Here is a 23,174-nt window from a genome sequence, read left to right on the forward strand (position 1 = left end):
TGTGATGAAGGCATACTGCAATAAGCATCATAAATTTCAGCACAATACAATGTCATGGACATGATGTTTGCTCTTTTTAAAATTCATTTTAATGTCATGGACACAACGTTTGTTCTTTTAAACATTCATTTCAGAACTAGGGATCATTCATTTCAAAACTAGGGATCATTCAACCATAAAGATGTTAATCTAGTCTGTACATACAATTCCAAACCTGTGAGCTAGTTCCATTTGTAAGACCAAAGTTCTCATCAATAACATTAAAATTTGGAACATTAAACATGTCTTGTAACTGTCCAGCTAAAGATGTGCCATGCCAATATGCATTTGCAAAGCAGTTCCAGCTGAAGCAATAATTGAAAACACAAATTTCTTAAGCATTATAATAAATAAAGCAATCCTTCATGTTTATATCACACTTTACAGAAAATGATTTACAGAAAATGTGCTTTCTACTAGACATGACAAAAAGTCAGTGCTGCTAAATTTCTGTCAAATATCAAGAACACAATTTCTGACAAATTTGACAGAAGTCAAAATAATTATATAAATTAATAAGGCAGAGAGATTCGCCATCTACCCACAAAAATAGCTACCGCTTCTGCATTTTCAGCACAGGGAAACCAGTTATATACAAAGGGACCCGTGCATGGGAGACGTTAGCCCATGCTTTTCCCAAGTCAATACTGAAAAATCTGCAGGAAATTCACTCAAACTCATGTCACGGTGTCATACAAACCAATAATCTCATCCAGCTCACAAGTTTAGATATTCTCCAATCCAATCAAACACCCTCTGGGGACTCAAGACTGAGAACTGTGTCAAGCCATGCAGCTGTAGAAGTGCGAGTCTCCACATCAACATTAGAAGTTAATCCCAATGGTGTGACAGTTACCTGAATGTTAAAGAACTTACAGTCAGATCAGAGTTTGACTACATCAGAATCAAATGCGAGTCCAGAAATGATGTCCAAAAGAAAAAGATTACTCAAAATCAAAACTCACAAAGCCTTCTTCCAGAGTCCCAGAGTCAAGCTCGTCATCTTTTTCTCCACACTCATGTTCAGAAAACTGCAAACAAGGTGTCGAAGGAGAGGCGCAAAACCGGGTACATTTCCCATCAGTCATATATATGACAAAGTAGTGAAATTATGATTATATCAATGTTGAATATCTCATCAATAGTTCAGTCAAAGTAGAAAATATATAATTCAGTAACCTTGTTAATACATTCAAATTGCAAAATAAAATTGCATGGCAAAAAACACTATTCTTTTAATTCCTACGGTAAGCATGGTGAAAAAAATAGTGACATCAATTTTCCCACGTGTTTTTCAATTATCTGGACATAAGAATTAAATGACACTCTTCTCAAGGGCATGCACATGACCATCTGCCATTCATGAGTAATATCAAACAATGATTAGTATTTCAGCCAACAGAACAGTGGATTGTACCAACTTAAAGAGAAAGTGTCTGATAAAAATATTGTTCATTATTGCAAAATAATGTCCTCTAATTGAAAATTCTGCTAAAGATTGATATCCATCCATAGGCATGGATGTGAGTATTTTGGCTACATCTGTAACCATAGGTAACAAGAAGAAGAAAATGGCAGCTTCCTACAAGTATTTTAAGAGGAAGACTGGAATTATGCTCAGAAAATGTCTTGGAGTGATTAAATTTATTATGAAGCTATACTATCATCAACCCATGGATGTAACAATACAAAAACCAAATTTATGTGAGGATAAGTCAATGACAAAGAATTAACAAAGATAAAGAAAGAAAAATGATGGTGGTAACCCAATGCATCTTCCACTCAGTCACACTGAATACCTTGTATGGTGCAAGATTGTCATTAAAAATTTATGCTGCCATTGAATGGTAGGTCCCGGCTTATCTCAAAGGGCTGTAACATATAATAAAGAAATGACTTAAGAGCCATTTTTTACACCTCAAAACAATACAACAGAAGACAGTACAAGAACTGCTTAATTAATGTGAAGTTTGATGGACTAGTAGATCCAGTGCTAGAAGCAGAATTGACTAGGTCTATTGGCAATGGCAAACATAAGTTAATAAAGCCATGAATAAATGATGATAGCTACTCTTATTTATTTTTAATTCAGGGAAGAACCAGTAACAACAATTTTCGAAGGGTTGCCTCAAGCTTAAACCACCTGGAGGAGGAAATAAGGTGAATAGAAATTGAAACCTACAGTCCTCTATCTATATTTTTTGGAGGTGTTCTGAAACAATACTATATAGGAGAAATAAGATATCAAATTCCTTCCCTATTACAAATTGTGTCCTTGAATTTGCAAACACATACATAGAGACAACCAGCTTTTAAAGGATTTAAGCATCTCTCACTAGTCACTACAATCATGTAGAGGAGGTATTGGTCTCTAAACCTTCCTAGGATTAACATGAAGCACAACCAACTACCAAACTTGACCCTAGAAAGGCGTCTCTTTAGTTTCATCACTAATTCTCCTATTTGAATATGTATTTTAGATCTAAAATTTGGAACTCCAACAACCCTAACTATCCCTACATTTAGTAGACATTTCTTTACCAAACCTAGACACTCTGCTAAGAAGATTTTTATGACCTTAGCATAGAAACTAAGAACATGGCACAGAAATGTGCATTGAATTCTCATTTTTTACAGAGGAACTCAAGTCTCACCTACAATAGGAGAAAATATATTTGACTTGGATTAGAAATTCAGTCCTACCCATCATAAAAACATGAATTTCTATCATCTTTTCCCCTGGCATTGAAACCTTCAACTTTGAATAGCAATTTGCCCAACATGGCAATTTTAGCAGTGCCCAACATTGAAACTCAGGCCCTTGAAAAGTTCGTTCAGAATTTTATTTAAAAAATATATTCATCGTATAATGTATTACATAGCATTAGTACAGAAAAGGGTGCATGATCGGCTAGCACACTCCATGAGTAAAACATCATAGGCTACAGAACCCACACAACAGATTATCAAATATCCATTCATATTGAAATCTATAAATAACCCTTGGTGGGTGAAGAAAACAAATATATTATCACAAACTAGATACAAGTCACAACAGTGGACATAAAGAGAATCATCAATGTTGTTACGTATATGCCCTCCCCAATGATTTCTCAAGATCACAACCTCTTGTCTATCATATCTGTCATAATTATATGCAATATGGGGTAAGCGCTTAATTGGGGAAACAAAAAGTGCATGCATGGGGCCGAGCCCCTGCCCAACAAGCTAAACTAGTGGAGGAGTGATGCCATTTCATGGAACAACATGCAACCTCTTCTGCAAGGTGATCTGTGATCTTTGAAGAGGTATGACCTGCCCTACAATGTCTCTAAGCATACTCAATTATAAAAGGAGCGTTTCCCTAGAAAGCAACAAACCAAAGCAGCCAATAAAGTTCTGTTGCCACTTTCTTGACTTGATTTCAAATATGCAGAATCAGGATTGGAATAACAACAATCTTGTTGTACTGAGAGAAATCATGTGAAATTCTACCCTTTTTAAAAGATCTTATGGATTTTGATTCTTAAGCTATACGATACTCAAGCAAATGACGTCAACCAGTCCAACACATCCCTCAAGATGGCTACTTTCCAAGAGGTGCGAAAAATATAAATGGTCATAATACCACAAAGTCTCAACTCAATGCATCCCTTAACCTTTAAGGGAATGACAAAAGACACGCTTGATGGAACCATTCTTGATATCAGTTGCACAGTTGGGACTGAACAGACCAAGATATAGGAGTTGTGGCTTAGGGGCAACCTGGACAAAACATGCCTTTTTTGGGGGTTCCACCATTACTCTCCAAAAGTCCAAAACATGTTGATCCAGTTAGAGCCACTTGATCTCAAATCCATCTTTAATTTAGCTTTCTTTGCAGCGAAGGCGCAGGAGAGAACCATTAAAAACAGCTCCAGTTTTGAGAGTTTCTGAAATGCATGCAGAAGTATCCCACCAATTCAAATCTCTTCACAAGGATCTCAGATGAGAAAGCCCAAAGTTACAGAAAAGGGAATCTGTATGATATCTATAAATATGGTGATCATTGTTTTTATTAGAAGTCACAAGAAGAAGACTTTCTTTAAACCTAGAGCAGGTAATCCAATCTCCAAGCTAGAATGATTAACAATTCCTTCTAGTTTTTGTTCTCTTTTATGTAGTCTTAGAAGTTGAGAAATAAGAGACCTCAACCAAAGGGTTCTTATTGACAAGAAGAACAGGACATTGCTAAAGAGAAAAGTGATTTATTGAGAATTTATTACAGCATTAATTTCAGAAATTAATATCTAAAAAATCAATAGCTACAAGGGAGCTCCGTCATAGGAACATGAACTGTGTCCCCGTCCCTGTACTTATAATTTCAGATGACTACCTTTATATATGATATAGCCGTATTAGTAGATAATTCTATGTCAAATGTGGAATCCAGTATGGATTATTGGTGCTGGCATGTGTAAAGGCTAGGAAAATTTGTTGTTTTATCTTTTGCTAATTATGACTGGAAAGCATTTTACAATTTCATATGAAATAGCTTTCACTCCCTCCTACTGATTTCATAATTTGCAGTTTACCAAGGTTCCTTTACAGAGCCTGGTTTGATTCCTTCGAAGACTTGTAACCTATATGCATGTTCACTTAAGCACAGTAATGCAATAAATATACATACACTAATAGAGAATATATCCAAGTAGTTCTCCTAATAAAACATAAGGCATGCATTAAATGATGATAATGATACCTAAATGTTTGGCCTTAAAGCATTTCTGCAGTAACATGCACCCAGAGAGAAAAATGACAGTCCGATGCAACCTTCGTTAATAGTCATGACATATGAAAAAGCAATGCATCATACCAAAAAGTGTTGTGAAATGTATTTGCATACCTGGACACGGAAGTATTTTTTGATTACTCCATTTTGTGATTCTGGCTTCCCTGGCTTTGTCACTGCAACTGATTCAACTTCTACATTTTTCTTTCCTGACATATGACGGCGAGCTGCTCCCTATAGGCAAAAACAAGTTGAAATTTACATCTCCAGGGAATCAAAAAGAAACTAAAGAAATTAACACATTTAGAAAATATCCTTTGATGTCTTACTGCTGCATATTTTAATGCTATTCTTCTAACCCCAGAAATTACAAGAATTAGCTAAGACACTCATAGTTCATTTGAACTTATTATTAAGAATTTTCAATCCACTACTAACTTGTATGGTGATTAGGTTGTATGCCCGATTGATAGCTTTTGGTTGCTCGAGTAGATTAACATAATTTATGTTTTGATTTCTTAATGTTAACATGGTCCATAATAATCATAATAAACATGTAAGATGTATATTCACCAAGTCCATAGTTCAAAGGGCCACCCACAAAATGTAGAATACAAAACACATAAACAGGCACATGCCTTGCTGCCAAAGGCATTTAAACTTTGCACACAGACATGCAATTAGAAAGGATAATATGCAACAAAATAATCACATCAGTATGCATATGGAGAACCTTGTGTAGAACTGTCGTCATTGAATGCTTTCAAGTATGAAAGGGGCATTGTGATATTATAACTATCAAATTCAAAGCTTATAAATCGCCTAACAGAGACAGGACAATTCATGAATATCATGAGCCATTTACAAGTGGTAGATTGACCCTTAGTCACCACATTCGCCAAATTTCTGGCTTCAGGTTCGGAATTCGGCAAATCTGTAAAACATTAATAAAATTCGCCAAATATTCGTAAAGCAAAATGAAGGGTTTGTTATATCACGTTGTGCCAAGTCTGCCATTGATGCTCTGCTCAGCTGCCACTCTTCCCGTTCCGTGTGAGGCCAGCCGCGACTTTTCCTCGTGCTCCAGTGCACCTGCCATCTGATTTTTGTGTTTTCATATGAGAGATATGAAAACTATGAAAAAATTATTATTTGCTATTCCAGAATAGTAAAGTAGCTTTTAGTTTAGGATTTTTATTGTGTTTTTTAGGTTTCTTTTTTTCATTCCATAAAATAAGATTAATGTTATTTTAATATATTTTAGTTAATAACATTAAATAGAAGTAGATTTATTTATTGTTTTATAATTTTAATTTATATTAAGTTTCATTAAAAAATTAATATTTTGTATATTTAATTTATTTTTAAGATTAATATTATTTTAATATACTTTTAGTTATTAATATTCAATAGATTTAGATTTAGTTGTTGTTTTAGATTTTTTTTTAATTAAATTTTTCTTGAAACTTTAATATTTAGTATATTTAATTTATTGTTATTTTAATTTATTTTTAATCTGTTTATAATGCTTTCTAATCTATTTTACAATCTTAAACTATTTTGATAATTTATTAGATATATTATTTATATTTAAAAAAATAAATTATACAAGTCGAATTTTTTTTCAAATTTTTTACCTTTGCCGAAATTCATTCGAATTTTATGGTTGCCGAACTTGAATTCGAATTCGAGCGCCGTGACTTAGGATTGACCTAATCCAATAAAGGAAAATCTTGATACAGTTTAAAGGTGTGTTGATTCTAGATAGAGGAAATAGCCAGAAATATCTCTGAGTACTTTGTGTTTGTTTTGAAATAGTGACCAGTATAGTAAAAGAGATTATCCTGAACTAAGAATTTGATTAGCTACCAAGTTCTCTTATCACAAGGAATATAAAGTGCAATACCATCAGGTATGATTCTGTTTAAGTGAAAAATGAATGCAGCCCCAATTGAGACCCTCAAAGCAATTTTATCTCCATGTCAAATAACTTTAAAGAACTGATAGGACACAAAGAAGCAACTACATTGCTTCTACAATAGTAGCCATCCTGGAACATGGAAAGCATATACAATAAAAATGACTACAGATTGTTAAGAACTTATATAAGTCAATAAAAAATTACCGCAGCAGATGCCGCTCGACCTAGTTGTGCTAATTGAATACCAAGACTTTGCTCTCTGGACATAAACTGTCCAGACAAATGCCTTTGAGAAGTCACCGCTTGCCAGCTTGCTAAAAGTCTCGACATACTCTGTCTGGTCACTTTGAATCCCTAAGATACAAAACCATAGAAATAAACACTGTTAGTCTACCAAAGAACAGTTCAGATGTTATCTGTAAATAAAAAAATGAATTATGTTAAGTCAGATGCAGTCCTTGATAAAAGCCCTCAAACACAATCACTGAAAATCTAAGTTACCGGTTCTGGTTCAGGAGCGGATTTGAGGACGCAAACCTGGTTTGTGGGTTCGGGCAAAAAAAAATTTGTCTTTTGGATTCATGCATTAGGTTCATCCATACATGTATATATATATGGTCACGAACCCTGGATCCCTGGGGTGAACCCTGGCCGAACCAGGCACGGACCCAACATGAACCAGGACCCACACAAACCTGGTTTGTGTTAAAGGCCTTAAACAGGCGAACCCAGCAACTTAACTGAAAATGCATTTCCTTGATTTTCTCATCATAAGTGGCTTCAACCATGAAAATAGTATTTAAGCCAAATGATATGCAAGCAAAGCAAAGCAGTCAATTCAATTGGCAACATACTCATAATGAAACTCCAAAATATGAGTCTTTTTAGTCCAGTTATAACCATTCTGAAATACAGCAATGAAAGAAATAATACGAAATTATACACAGTTTCAACTCCTCAAATATAATGAATTATAGATCAACCATGCAACAAAATGAACCATGGATAGCTACTTTCTCTGGTCTTCTAGGAACATAGAGATTGACATTGTGATAGAGAAACATAATCTAGATTCTAATTATATGGACGAGAAATTATGGATAATCTATTGCAGTAGTCTTCTATGGTTTCTAGTGATTTTTTTACTGAATGAAATCACCCCACTTTATTGGAAAGACCTTTCAAGACTATTTTAAACAATTAAATGAGTAACTTGTAGAAGAAGAGTTTAGAGTTTGAACAGCCTGAAATGTGGATTTTCTGACCGGCAACTTACATTTACTAACCAGGTTAGGACTCTGTCCTGATGCTGCTATCCTGATCTGGATATTGACCTGTATATTTGAGATTACTGCCCCGAAATTGGAGTTTAATAAAGCAGCAAACCTTGACCTAGGGAAAATACATTTTGATGTAACAGCGGCTGTTCACCTCTCCTGAATTCTGTCCTCGAGTCAACACCTATTCAGGTAGGTCAAATCCTTTTGCCGTGTATGCAGGAATGAGAATATAGAGCCTTTACTGTTCATAGGGCTCCACTCATGGGCTGATGTGATTCCTCTTGCAATTTAGAATGTCACCCAAATTGGAGAGATCGTTTGCAAACAACCACCACATAAGCACTCACTAGGTGGCAGTTCAACAAGAATCTCTAGAACAAATGATGAATGTTGTAGGTGCATTGTAATGTCCCCTTGTTGAAATAGAATTTATTAATAAATAATAATAATAAATTAAAATATAAAAGAATAAAAATAAAATTTAATATACTTAAAATTTAGTTAAGATTAATGAATAATGGTCAAAAGGCATGAAATGAAAAGTTGTGACTCCCTCAAACATGAGATATAAAAGGGAGAGAAGAGAACTTCATTTGGAGAGAAAAAGGGATGAAGAAAGAAAGAAATGGAGCAAAGTAATTAAGGAAGCATTAATGGGAAGAAGATAAGGAAGTGACTCTTTCAAAGGGTCAGCAATGATGAAGGGTTGTGACCCTTTCGAAGGGTGGTAATCGTGAAAGGTTGTGACCATTATGAAGAGGTGCGACTCTCCCTCACATTGGAGGATATAAAAGGGAGAAGTTTTCATTTGAGGAGGAGATAAAGGGGAGATCAATTTGGGGAATAATATATTATTCTCAAGGGCAACAATGAAAAGTGGTGACTCAATTCTTATGAAAGGTGGTGACCCTTCCACCAATAAAGTATAAAGGAGAGTTGATTCCAAGCATTGAAGGGGACTTATCAATCAGTGGAGGAAATCATACAATTAACATCAATTCTCCTAAGAAAGCAAAGAACCTTCAGCAATCAATTACAGATCAAACCATTCAGCAATAGCACTCATCCAAGAGAGCAGTGTTCAGCTTTCAAAGAGGGAAACAACATTGAATTGAACCTATCCAAATTAGCACAGCAGACTGAAAATACATAACCTGCAATAATTCTACAAGTATAATAGGCAAGATTTAGTGTCCTCCCAAAAGGGGATATTACACATTTGAGCCCTGAGCAACACCAGCTCAATATCAAAAACAAAAATAATTGAATTGAATTTACATGTATTGACCTGAAACTACATTACAACCACATCCATAAAGTTTGATTATAGTCCAATACATTTCTGGGCTTGGTTCAAGAGACACGATATAGTTTGTTTTCCGAAGACACCTTTGATGATTGGTACTAATATTTTTAGTCTTATCTCATCCATCTCTTTTTATGGGAGAAACTATTATTATAATACAACAATTGAACAACTGACAATTTTCATTATTAAATGCACATTTCTTCTTTATAACTTATAAGTCATTCAGAAGATGTCCCTGGCTAGTCACATGAACAACTGATTATCTATGTGCAAGGCATTGTTTTGTTCAAGCCATGTGCATAGTTATAACTTTTATCTAGTCTAATAAAGCATAATCACACTTGCTACAGACATGTATAATTGGAAATTCAAGTTTTAGCCATTTAGAGAGGGTTAAGTGCTTATGAACATAAGCCTCATCCTTGCTATTGTGGGAAGTCTCCATAGATCCAAGGCCAACCATTTATCAACTAGTTAACTATTCTAACCATACTAGCTCTACTGTAGATTAGGATTAACTCCACAAACCAAAATCAAAAATGAAATTCAATTAATCAAGATTTCATCAGGGAAAATTCAGTAAACTAAAAGATGCTGAAATGTTCATTATAAATAGGAATATTTTTGTTATTCCAAAGGGAATAAAAGCTTCTTTTCCATCTGGTACAAGCTCAAATCAATTTTTTTTTTGAAAAAAAACGAGAGTAGACTTTGGAGGGACCTTCATGGCACATTCAATTTTTCATAATTTTATCACTTTTAACAAAGATCCACACGCTTCAAAGAATGCAGGTGTCAAGACCATGGGGCAGTAATTAGGCCCTAACTGACTAAGAATAAAATGGATATTAGCTTAAGAATGAGTGCCCTCAGGTGTTCCCCAATTGACCCAATGTTTGGTTAGTATGGTAAAATCCAATCTGCAACGTAAAAAAACTTTTTTACTGAAAAATAAAAGTATTTTATAGTCAAATCAGAAAGAAAAAAATAAGGCTCCTTCAAAAAAGTGATTTTTTTCTCAAACTGCAACTTACTAAACCACTCTCAAGAACCCTGTCAGTGAGTGAATGAAAACCCAATAATCTGATTCAGATTGGATTGCTGACAGGTATTGTTAGCAGTGAATTACAAATTTTTGCTACTATGATTCTAACTAGTACTCACAAAATTCGGCCTATAAGACTAGCATATGAGAAAAGATACCCTTTGTATTGCTGTAACATAATCCAGTACATATCTGATAATTTAACATAATAGAATATTTTTTTTTTAGATAATTTCTTCTCCCTTTCAGTACAAGCTGATACCAGAGTGAAATTGAAGCTTGAAGACATTTACAGCAAACTAGATTTAAAATCCGTGACTGCTTGCAAGTATACCTCAAGAAGTTCATAGGTGTAATAGAATGCGATATACAATCTGCATGGATCTGAATTTTTGAGTTAAAAGAATCCTACTGAGGAAAGAAACAGGTGTGTCTGCTGTAGAAAGGCATAGGAATCAAGAGAGCAGCATGCAGTTGTGAAGAGTTGTCTTCAAGAATAAATTCTAAGTTTTTCCAATAAGATTATAACCATATTAATAAGTTCACAATTTTTTTAATTAGTTCATAACAAAAAACAAATCATAGAAATAAACTTTTCAATCTAAGGTAAAAGAAAAGGTTTTAATGGAGGAGATTTCAGAAAGTGCACGGAAAAAGAAAATAATATTATACGAACATTTTTCAAGATTTTCAACAGAACTATATATTTGGAAAATAGAAAGTGATCCAGGGGCTTTAACTTTTAAAAAACATTGAATAATGAAACAATATAGACAGCAAATGGAGCCAATTCAGAAGATGACCAATGCCCAGCTACAACACAACCAGTTTTTATGAGTGTTCAGGTCCACAGGGTATATAAATCACATGGTTGGAAAAATATGCACATGAAGGGCACGCAAATTAAGAGGCCTTGACTAGCTATCAAATTAATAATGTAAAGGAATATAGGGAGCTACCCCCTAGTGATGCCACTGCTGCAATCTTCTCCAGACTCAAGGGTTTCTACAGTCGTTTGCAGACGGAGGGGTGTCTTGCCACAATGGAGACAGCCATTGGGTGGCTCAGTGCCTGCCCACAACACATCAAAGGGGTGTGGGAGTATCTCATACTCAGCTTCTGTGGCCAGGTTCATAAGGCAGGTTTGAGCATGGGGGCGGAATAAATAGGCGCACTTGTTCCTCTCTCAATGGTGGGTGATCGGACAAATCTGTTTGGGGGAGGAAGGTGTAGCATGGTGCAAGGAAAATACTGGAGGAAGAGGTGCAGAGGGGGGAATGGGGCGCTGATATCAGGTGGAATGGGGGTTCCAAAAATGCCACTTCGAGCTTTTTCCAGGGTGAGCCAGAAGCCGACAGGCCTACGCTATGTTTAGCTTCTGAGATAGCTAATGAAGTGACTGAAAATGAACAGTATTTTGCTGAGATGGGTTTGATAGGGCAATTTCAAGGTTTTTGGCCAAGACTTGGAGAGCTGCACAAGTGGATTACAAAGTTTTGGAGCCCCATTTTGGTGGGGGATGTGCAGACCTAGCCTGGAGCCCGTGGTTTTTTTGTGGTGGTGTTCAGGACAGAAATAGAATCATTTGTGAATATCTTTGGCGATGGGAGGAGAAGCACACGCTTTTTTGAAACCATGGTACCCAGCTTTCAACCCTGCCACTAAATCCTTCAAAAAGATTCATGTCTGGGTAAGATTTCCAAATCTCTCATTATGGTACTGGTTTGAACCTTGTTTTGAAGCTATAGGAAACATACTTTTGGGATATTTTTGGGGGTGGATGAGGGCTCCCTAAGCTTTTTGCATACCACCTATGCACACATCCTAGTAGAGATGGATGCGACAAATGCTCCTCTTGCAGATTTTTCTCTGAAATCTGCTACGGGGCGTTGGGTGCAACAGGTGGATTATGAAGGAATCCCCTTTAGATGTAGGAGATGCTTTCAAACAGGGCATTTGGCAGCTAATTGTGCCAGGCAGAAACTGAACAGACAGGCACCTTGGTGGACGGAGGTAGCCCCCCACCATTATTCAGCGGAGAAAGAAGATGACACAACCCAGAGGAAGGTGAAAAGAAAGGATGTTGCAAACAATGCTAAGGAAACGCAGAGTTCGGAATCCACTAGAAAGGTAGTTGCCAATATTGCTAAGGAAAAGTAGAGTGTGTATTCCTCAACCTCTAACATCACAGAGGGGTTGGTGACAATGAACAAAGATAGTGTTAATGCTGGTTGCAGCTCTACAGTAGCCAAAGATGGTAGTCATGTTGGTTCACAGACTGGTAGGTAGGGAAGGGTTTACCTCAGGTGAATTTTCTGAGGAGACACAAGGGGTAACAAAGCAGGAGGAAGGTTAGAAAGTGGTGAAGGGGACGAGGGAAAAGAGAGCAATGAAGAAAGGTACATTCAATATGCTCCTTTGTTAACATGAAAAGCAAGGAGTTAAACAGAAGACGTAATATGTGGACCTGTTAATGGGTCTTCAGACTTTGGTGCTGTGTAGTTTGGGGAAGTGGCTTCCTAGTTGTAGCCCCACCTGGTTTGGGCCAGCTTAAAATCCCGGTTTTAATAAAATGGGTGCAGGCCCCTAAGTTTATCTTTCACCAATAAAAAAAACAATAATCTAATGAACACAACAAAAAGAAGACTAAAAGACAATATTAGTAACAAGCGTTTTTAAGTTCCATGGCCCTTAACCATTCAAAATCATGGGAACTCTCTTGTTAATGGTTAGATTAGAATTTTAAACACAAATGACTTGTAAAATATGGGTACAAATCTAGATAGCAATAAGTTCAAAATTAATGTGTGAGCCTGTTGACGTGTATTTTGTACACAATCATACACAGAATAAAATACCCAAAGGCATCTTATCCTCTCTTGAATAAAGTCGCTAACTGCTGAAGATTTCGCAAGAAGGATCAGTTAGGATGACTCCAATGTTCTTTTTAGTAGGGTCTCTACGTGTGGATAAGCACCAGTGGTCGTTGTGATTGCTGTGTCATCAAGGGGCCTTACGTTGCCGAAGATTTTGCTAAACTAAACAAGCTTTTCAAAAAATATCAAAAGGATAGGGTTTGCAAGAGGTCTAATCTAGTCTAACCCTAAGAATGACTCAATGTGGACAAGACTTGGTGAGATTCTACCAATTTCAATATTGCCATAAATTAACAACTCAATTGAAATTGATGCGATCTTCTAAGGTAACAAATGATTTTTCAATACATCAAAGACCAAGGACACTACCACGAAGGTACATATCCAAGATACAACAATGATTGAAGGTTTAAACGATTCAAATATCTCCAGTCGACCACGCAAGGCGTTCCTACAATCAGTAAGAAGCTAGTGGTTTGGAAAACGAATCCTACCAAAGATCAAGTCCAACACTTTGTCCTTCGAATTAACACACTACTTCGATTGAGAATGATTCAAGGAAAATGAACAACCATGAAGATAACCAAAAGAATTGCAACAAAACACCATAACTTCAATATTTCATTGATCTCAAAGCCATCATGTACAACAATTGCTTGAATTCCTTTCTCAAAGCTCAATCTTGCTACAAAAGTAAATTGCTTCTAAACTCTAATCTCTCTAATACATCAATAATTTCTAACTCTCTAATTTCTAGTTTTTCCTTCTTACAAAATGAAAAGAAATGAGGGTATAAATAGCATCCTCAATTACAATGAACGGTCCAGATCAAAAAGCAGATCAATGGCCAAGATTATGACACCTAAACCCTAATTAGGGTTTTATTACAAAAGTTCCCCTTTTATTGCACAACATTAAATGCATAGCCAATTATTAAATTTGGCACGAAAATCTAGGAGACATAAACCAATGACAACTAAGGTGCCATGTCATCTATAATAACCTCTCATCTAGAATCTTATTCCCTTTCCAATGCTCCTTTTTAGCATATGCAATGAATCTAGACACGATTCCTTCGATTTCAGCAATTGGAATCTCGGGAAGATTCTTCATTCTTTCTTCCAAGTGGATGACCTGATCAAATGCCTCAAGAAGAGTAGCGTCCCATTCAGGTTCAAGTTCCTTAGTTTTCTCAATCAGGAGCATGGTGGCAAACATCTGGTCCTGTTGCTCATCTGTGATATTAGCGTCCTTGCAAAAGATAACCTTGATTCTATCCTCCAATTCCTGCAAATCCACATCTGTCTCAACTTCGATCCTCCTGCCAAGAATAGTACATGGTACCTCAAATATTCTGTCCTGGATCGGGTTGATAACCTCCTCAACATGGCTACATCTAGTACTGATGTCCTCGAAGAGAACTTCCTTCATCTGGAGTAAGGTTGACCACTGAAGTAAACTGTGAGGTCCTCCATCCATAATCTTTTCCTGCGCTAAGACCTTCTTCGATGTTTGTCTGATTACTCGCAAGACAGGAATGATAACCTCTTTGGCATGAGCAAAAGCAGCTACTGTTATCATCAAGTTGTGGATAATCTCAAGAACCTGGATAGCCATATGAATAGTCTTCATCATCCTTGTTGTAAATTCTACGGCAACTGTATGAGATTTGTCCATCCAAGTACTCATACGCTGGACCATACTCCTGAATCTCTCTGCCTCACCAATTGATTGAAGGGGAAGTGCCTGTATGGGTGATCTTGCTGGATCCTGACGTCCTAAAGGTTGATTGAGATGGCTGAAATATGTTCTCCATGCACCAACCTCTCTCTCAAGCTTCCTATTCTTCTCCATTTCTTCCCTAAGCTTGTCTTTCAAGGCCTCAAATGAATCGGTGGCATCATCTAGTGTCTGCTTGGTTGTGGATGGACCTAGCTCAAATGTCTCTATATCATATTCCTCTGCTAGGATCTCACCTTCATACTTGTCCACTGCCGGCGTAGCTATCTGCAACTTTCTGGATCCAGTCTCATCTCTAATCATCTTGGACATCTTGGTAGCCTTCCTCTTTTCTGTCACTTCCTGGGAATGTCCGACAAGGCTCTCCAAATCAATTACATTGTCTTCGTCCTCAATCACGATCACCCTAGTTAATCTTTCCTTCAACCAATCTGGGATGGCAGATCTTGTCTCTTTAACCTGTATTTCCTTGAGCAATTCTTCTTCTCTGGGAGGAGATGTTACTTCATTATCTTCCCCATCTTCATGCAACTCATTGTCTTGAAGAGATCCACCTGGTGCATGTCCTTCTTTATCATTCTGTACCATTGACTCCATAGAATCTTCCACTTCAAGTGTCCTCTTCTCTTGTCGAGAAGATGTGCCGGATGAACGATCTCGGTTGGCCCCTTGCTTCTTCTTAGAAGATTCTTTCTTCTCAGGTCTCTCTTTTCTCTTCGAGCCTCTTGGATGGAGATCGCCTTCACTTGCACTTCGAAGGTTGCCTTCACTTGCATTTCTGGGATTAGGATTACCTTCGCTTACACTAGCTCCACCTTCAGCTGGTTTCTCTTCCAAAGTGAAAGTCATAGCTATGCCTTGCTCTCTCAACTTCTGATGCTGCACATCAACCCATCTGCGAGTACAAGACAAGACTGGAGCCATCAAAGCATCTAGATCCACGACCTCGGGCTCATTCCAATCTAACCTTACTGATTTGCTTTCTCGGTCATAGGATGACTGGAGATGTCTGCCACTGTCCTGAGCTTGGTCGGCCACTCTGTAAATCTTGCATTTCCTGATGAAATCCAAAGGCAATCTAGAATGCATCTTTCTTTTCACTTCAAGATCGTCTAGGAGATTCATCATAAAATCTTCTATCTGAAATTCATGCTTAAACTTCCTACCGACTGTCTCCTCTATATATCCATGTGGATCAAAGCTTTCTCTCAAAGCAAAGAATGAAAAAGAATACAAAGCTAACTCCTTCTCTGCGTCATCCATGGCTAAAGCATTAGGACATACCTCAACTGAATTGCCTAAGATGATAGTTACAGGAACTCCATTTCCATGTCTGTGTCTGAATGCCTTCGCATAAGCTGCCAACTGTCTTGTTACCTCAAGTAACACTATTCTGTCTATCGGATATCTCGGCAACATGTATGGAGATGAAGGACATCCATGAACTCTGATATAAGTAAACTTCGGAAATTGGATAAACCAAGCACCGTACCTCTTTACTAGTTCTTGTGCATCCTGAGATAATCTATTGTGAATCCCGCCTTGCAACGTCCTCGTGATGTTCATTGTGAAGGTATCATTAACTAACTTGTAGTTGCTTCCTGGCGGATGATGCAAGTGAACATAGGAATCACAAACCCTGACCTCACCGGGTCCTCTTCCAATCACTCCTCTATGAGGTAGTCCTGCGTACTCAAAGCTCCTAATTAAGGCATATATGACGTATGAACTCATGTGGAAGGACTTGGTAGCCTTGAGTCTCCTCAACTGTACGTCCAAGCAATGACTAATCATTCTAGCCCAATGAATTGTTCCTTTTCCCTAAACTATCACCTGGATAAAGTAGAACATCCACCTCTCAAAGTAGAAGGCTTGAGGAGCTCCCGTGACTCGGTTGAGCATTGTAATCAAATCTCTGTACTCCTCCTGGAAATCGATCCTATGTGGTGTGTTCGGGATCTTGCTCAAGCGAGGACGACTCTTGAGTAACCAGTTCTTGTTGATGATGCTTAAGCAAGCATCTGGATCATCTTCGTACATGGACCTGGCTCCTTCTATGCTCTTGTAGACCATATCTCTGTGCTCTGGAAGATGGAAAGCCTCACTTATAGCTTCCTCTGAAAGATACGCCAAAGTGTTTCCTTCCTTGGACACGATCGTTCTGGACTGAGGATCATAATGACGAGCACACTCGATCATCAACTCATGGCACTGTACTGCTGGAGGGAAGCCGGCCGCCTTAATGATGCCACTTTCAATTATCCTCCTGGCGACAGGTGATGGCTTGCCAATGTAAGAGACCTCTCGAAACTTCTTCGTACTGAAGTTACCCAAGTTGGTATCTCCAATGTTGCTCCACTTAGACACGATCTTGGTCTCCACTTCTTCGGTCTTTTGATCTTCCTTCATGAGAGCTGGACGACTGGTGGATGCTCCCACCTTCGGGGTCGCCATACCTACACAACATTTCATAATAAGAAACTAGATTTTGCAATGTATAACATAGATTAGATATTAATTTTAGGAAACTTCATGATAAGTCCTTGAGTTATCATTTCCTAAAAAACGATTGAGCCACTGAAATTCAAAATTTCAAAATTCAAAATTTAAGGCAATGACGATCAAAATTCAAAACAAGAGAAGACTAAAACGCCATACCTCACTCAAGAGCTTAACTCTAAAATGCAAAATAAAGAGAATCGCCTAGGCAAAGTTCAATGTTTGAAGCTTTTCCACGTGATCCCTCTTCAAACGAACGTCCACCTAACAATTCGCCACCTTTGGGGGTCTTTGACGTAGTCTTTTGCAATTTCGCTCAACTCTAATCAAGGTTCGCACTCCCCTTGGAAGATGTTCACACCACTTCCTTTGAATGGAAATTCGCACCTTGCTTAGAATAGAAATTCGCTCCACTTTGAACACAATTCGCACCTCTCCAAATCGCATGTGAAGGATGTTTGAATAATGATTTGAAAACGAAATAAACACCTCCCTTTATAGGCGCTCACCTCATGCATTACCTTAGGCCGACTTGGTAATTAAAAACAAATTTAAAATGAATTTAAAGGCCGACTTTTGTAAAAACAAGAGATTCAAGCGCTCCAAAATTAATTATTATTTAAATTAATAATTAATTAATTAAATGCCTTCGTTTTTAATTAATAAATTCAATTTTTTTTTTAAAGGCAAAAATTAATTAATGAATGCTTTGCGCTATTTTTAAATGCTATCTTTAATTAAATTTATCGATTTTTAGCATTTAATAAAATTCAAAAATGTTTTAGCGCCAAAACTTGGAGAGGTGGAAAGATACAAACCATATCGCTCTGGTCCCTGACTGAGGGACAGGAGCGAACTTGCATTTTAGCCCTGATTCTTTTACCTTTGACGTTCAAAATTACAATCTTCACGTTGAAACTGGCATTTTTGCAAGGAATCTCGAGCTTGATCGACTTGATTTTGTGGATGAGTGCCTCCTGAGGTTGATATCGCCCTGGTCCCTTGGTGAGGGACAGTAGCGAACCTTATGTTTCCTCCTTGACCTTGGCTTCTTCGATCACCAATCTTCATCATGAGGAAGTAACAACGTTAGTCTTTCACTCCACGCTTGCTTTACTTGGCTTTTACGAGGCATATTTGAAGTTTGAAGGATTTTCGCCCTGGTCCCTTGATGAGGGGCAGGAACGAACCTGGTGCTCTAGTCTAAATTTGCCGTCTTTCAACCTTTGCTTCATGTTCATTGCCTTCCAAATGACATTTTCAACCTTATATAATCTTGCTTTGACATGATTTTCGAAGGAAAATGATAGATTTAATGAAAATCGCCCTGGTCTTTGCCTGAAGGACAGGAGCGATTTAGCTTCTTGGCTCAATTTGATCACCTTTTGACGTTTAACTTCCTCGCATATCATCTTCTTAAGAACACTTTGACCCTGTGCAACCTTGTACGTCCTTGACTTAGCGTGATTTTTGAAAGAATTGGCCAATATGGTGAATATCGCCCTGGTCCTTCACTGAAGGACAGGAGCGAACTTTGGTGTCTTGGGCGCATCCTTGTTCTTATCAACTTGCAATTGCCTTCACAATATAAAACGATGTCCTTTGGTCCTTCTTGAATACTTGAAACGTGATCAATATTCAAAATTTAAGCCTTCATAGAAATTTCGCTCTGGTCCCTAACTGGGGGACAGGAGCGAACTTGAGCATATAGTGCAATTCCTTCATCATATTAACTTGTAATTGTCTTCAAAGTGCAAAACGATGTCCCTTACTTCCTTTCAAACATTTAAAATGTGAATGGTAACTTAAATTTGGACACATTTAAATATTTCGCTCTGGTCCTTGCCTGAAGGACAGGAGCGAACTTGGGCATTTCAGTGCAGATCCTTCATCTTTGGCGGTCTTTGATACTTCGTTCTTTGTCGAGACACCTCAAAATGTCCTTGCCACCTTATACTTTGACTTGGAATGACTTGAATTTGGGTGGAAGGCAAGATAGCTACCATTTCGCCCTGGTCCCTGACTGAGGGACAGGAGTGAATTTTCACTTATAGGCTCCATCACACTTCGCTAACTTCCAAAATTATCTTCAATGGTCTTGTAGTACCCCCTTTCATTCATCTTTGCCTTGGAGTTCATTCTAACTTGGTGAGAAATTGACCTAAGGCAAAAATCGCTCTGGTCCCTTACTGAGGGACAGGAGCGCCTAGGCCAATATGGAGTTCACTTTGGTGTCTTGCACTCTTCAATTTGTCTTCAACAGGTTCGTCACACCTTCTTTGTTTGCCTCAAACTTAAAACTTGCTTGATCTTTGCCCAAAACATGCCTCATGAGGAAATTCGCTCTGGTCCCTGGGAGAGGGACAGGAGCTACCACTGAATTTCGCCCTGGTCCCTGATTGAGGGACAGGAGCGATTTAGCTTCTAGATCAAGTTTTCCTCATGTTTGTGCTTTCAAATTATATTAAAATGATGAAATATATCTCCTTTGTTCTCCTCAAATCGTCCAATTGTTCGAATCCTGCAAGGACAAGGCAATGTTTGATTTTGAGCTCCGGTCCTCCACTGAGGGACAGGAGCGATTTTTGCTCTTGGCACATTTCCATGCTTGTGAAATTCTTCAAATTATATTCAACGGAAAGATCATGCCTCCCTTTATCATTTCCAGTCGAAAATTTGTCTTGATCCTGTAGAGATAGTAAAATCTTGAGAAACAAGCTCCGGTCCTTCACTGAGGGACAGGAGCGATTTTGCTCCTACAGGCCAAAATATCAAGATTTGGGGAGTTTAATCACTTCACAAGGCAAAAACAAGTCATTTCCAATGCTCAGGATCAATTATCAAAATTTTCAAAATTTGGTCAAAATTACTCAATCGGACAAAAATCAAACACTCGTCATCAACACTTAGACAAATTTTCAGAGTTGCACTCAAAATCCCAATTGAAACTAGACCAACTTACTTAGCCTCTGGCGAATTCACTTTATTTCCAAAATTGCATCCCTCAGGAGGAAGCTCTCAAATTCAAAATTGGACTGGACTCTGGCTTGAAAACACAGTAACAGAAACCCTAAGGCTTGACCCTGGTCCAGACAACTAACAAACTAAACCAAAACCCTAAAAAGCAAAGCGAAAGGCGAGCAAAAACGAGCAAAAAGAGGGGGTCCCCATTTAAATGGGGCGATGTGTGAAATGGTCACAACAGAGCCCAAAAAAGGAACAAGATAATTAAAACATTAATGGAGGACCAAATACAAGGTCATACAAGTATCGTAGTCTTATGCTCATAAAATAAATATGAAGATTGATATTCCTAAATACAATGAAGAAGATCCTTACAAGGCTATCGATTGCTAAATACTAAAATATGATGCAACACCAGTTGTTTTTAAATGCTGGAAGATATGACAGAAGCAATTGCATTTGTGGGGCCAAACCTTTGAGGTATCACATGTAAATGTTACACTTGGTAGTGGCAATAAATATAAGGATTTGCTATTGCATGGGACAGGTTTGTCACTGATTTTTTGAAGAGATTTGAAACCTCTAGAGACTGATCACATCAATTGACTAGTACGGCCATTCTAGACTGGGTTGGCTATTGAGAATTCCTCAAACTGGGAGACCTTAGCAACCTTTGTAAAGAATGTTTCAAGACATAGTTTATTCAAAGCCTACATTTGAGGTCTTTTAATTTAATGTCAAAAACAAAACAGGCATAAAAACAAATCCAAAATGTGCAATACATAAAGTATGATTTGATGTGATCAGTCTCACCACTCCTCGTAAATTAATTGGGAAGTTTTATCTGTCTTCCTTTTAATGAATAGACCAGCATAACAATAAAAATAGGGACCTACATCAAAAACCACATCTCTATTAGATTCATTCTAAAATGTGGCTATGAAGAATCCTCTAGTACAGGCTCACAGCTCAGTCTTAATTAATTTTCCGATTTTTTGTGCCTAGAAGTACAGATCTTTGCACGCCAAGGAACCTATAGATCAAGCTCCTTGCTTGCAAAGTTGAAACATTCTTTCTAAATTCTTGAACATCAATTTTGATTATTGAACAATCCTTGAGTGCTGGGGTAGTGATTTGAGTTATGCCTAGGCTGGTCAACCTTGTGCGTTCTGCTCGCTGCTAGAATGGCGTAAATTTCCTCCTCCAAAATTGAGGATCCTGAACCTGTGACAGTATTCTTGAAAGAGCAAGGGGGGATAGATCCCTCCCTACCTGGACCAATTAAGATGGAATGAGGAGAAATAGACGAGCAAAAACAGAGAAAGCTGAAGGGAAAAAATCAGAAAATCCTAGCAGAGCACATCCTGATTTGCACATCCTGATTTTTTTCTTAATATTTGATATTTTGAAGTTAGAATTTATTTTTTAAATTAATTTTTTAAGTTTAAATTTAATATTATATATTTAAATAAAAATAGAAGCGTGGATTCATTTTATTTGACAATCGAATTTAATCATGATTTTTTTCTGTTGACAAACTTCTTTCAATTTTTTTCTTCTCCAAACTTGAATTTGAACGTGAACCTCGTGACATGGCATACAAGGATGCACTATGCATTTCTGTAACATTATTGTGTACATATTTGATTGGTGTCACATAGTCAACATTATCAATAAGAACATTACTTTTTTCTTAATATAACTTTGAATTTTCAAAGTCCAGGGATGCACAATCCCTGGTTGGAGATAAGCTTGAGCTTTTTGCTCAACATCAGATTCAGAATTAATAGAACTCATAATATCATTAGTTTCTGCATCATTATCCCTTTCATCCTGGTGCTCTGCTTCACAAAAGTAGAATCTCTTATGGTTTTTTGCAGTTTGAGGTTCTTTCTTGTTTTTCCTATCAAAACTCCTCCTTGTTTCTGTTTTCATCATAATTGTCATTCTTGTAGTAGTTCCTATTATCATTCACATAGTCAGTCCTGCCAAAATTAATATAGAGGGGCTGCAATGATTCTAATTGTTGATAGGAATTATCATATTTATTCTCCACTACAAACAATGAGTTATAGCTCTTGCATTGAGACAATCATTTTCTGCTCATCAAATCATACTTTATGTATTGCACATTTTGGATTTGTTTTTATGCCCACTCAATACTAGAAACTAAAGGCATAAAAACAAATCCAAAATGTGCAATACATAAAGAAATAAAAAACATAAAACATTACAGAGTGTTTATCTTGGGGAAAACCTTTTTGGTGAAAATCCCAACCTCTAAAACTCTGAACTAATTGTACTTCTTGCAAGAATAACAGTCACAATACAATCAGAAAAACTCAAGCTGTCATATGAGATCAAACTAATCAATAATTCCAAAGATAATTCAGCAGCATAATGGTAAAAAATAAACATATATGATAAAAAATTCATCTCAAGCATTTAATATACAGCCAGTACAACCACAAACCACAAGTGATTTATAAAACTATATGCTGAAAGCCATGGACTAAATTAGGTGCCCAAATTAAGCACAAAATCCAACACCCAAAATCATGATGAATTAACTAACAGTTAAATTGAATCTAATTTTCCAAATTGAGTGCTCCATTTCAAACTTACCCATTTTTTTTAAAAATGCTCTTTGATTTGTTCACGTTTTACTCCCTCTCTTCATGCTTTTTGTATAACTGAAACTCTTTAACACCTTACAAGTTGTCATAGCTG

The 23,174-nt window shown here is 37.2% G+C and overlaps 1 protein-coding gene across 2 annotated transcripts in view; it reads right to left on the reverse strand.

Moving 5' to 3' along the window:
• Positions 1-386: 386 nt before the first annotated feature.
• The window catches only part of LOC131041246 (uncharacterized), a 44,738-nt gene continuing 21,950 nt past the window's right edge, over positions 387-23,174 (reverse strand). The window contains exons 7-10 of one of the 2 annotated variants that reach the window (XM_057974273.2): positions 6,936-7,085; positions 4,925-5,044; positions 1,005-1,070; positions 387-895 (exon numbers count right to left, since the gene is read on the reverse strand). In XM_057974273.2, the coding sequence (XP_057830256.1) occupies positions 785-895; positions 1,005-1,070; positions 4,925-5,044; positions 6,936-7,085 (447 nt within the window). In that variant the 3' untranslated portion in view covers positions 387-784. Of the gene's footprint in view, positions 896-1,004; positions 1,071-4,924; positions 5,045-5,138; positions 5,910-6,935; positions 7,086-23,174 lie in introns of those variants that run through there. The other variant, XM_057974280.2, reaches the window with a different exon arrangement.

This window comes from Cryptomeria japonica, chromosome 11 (assembly GCF_030272615.1).
Source record: "Cryptomeria japonica chromosome 11, Sugi_1.0, whole genome shotgun sequence".
Lineage (NCBI taxonomy): Eukaryota > Viridiplantae > Streptophyta > Pinopsida > Cupressales > Cupressaceae > Cryptomeria > Cryptomeria japonica.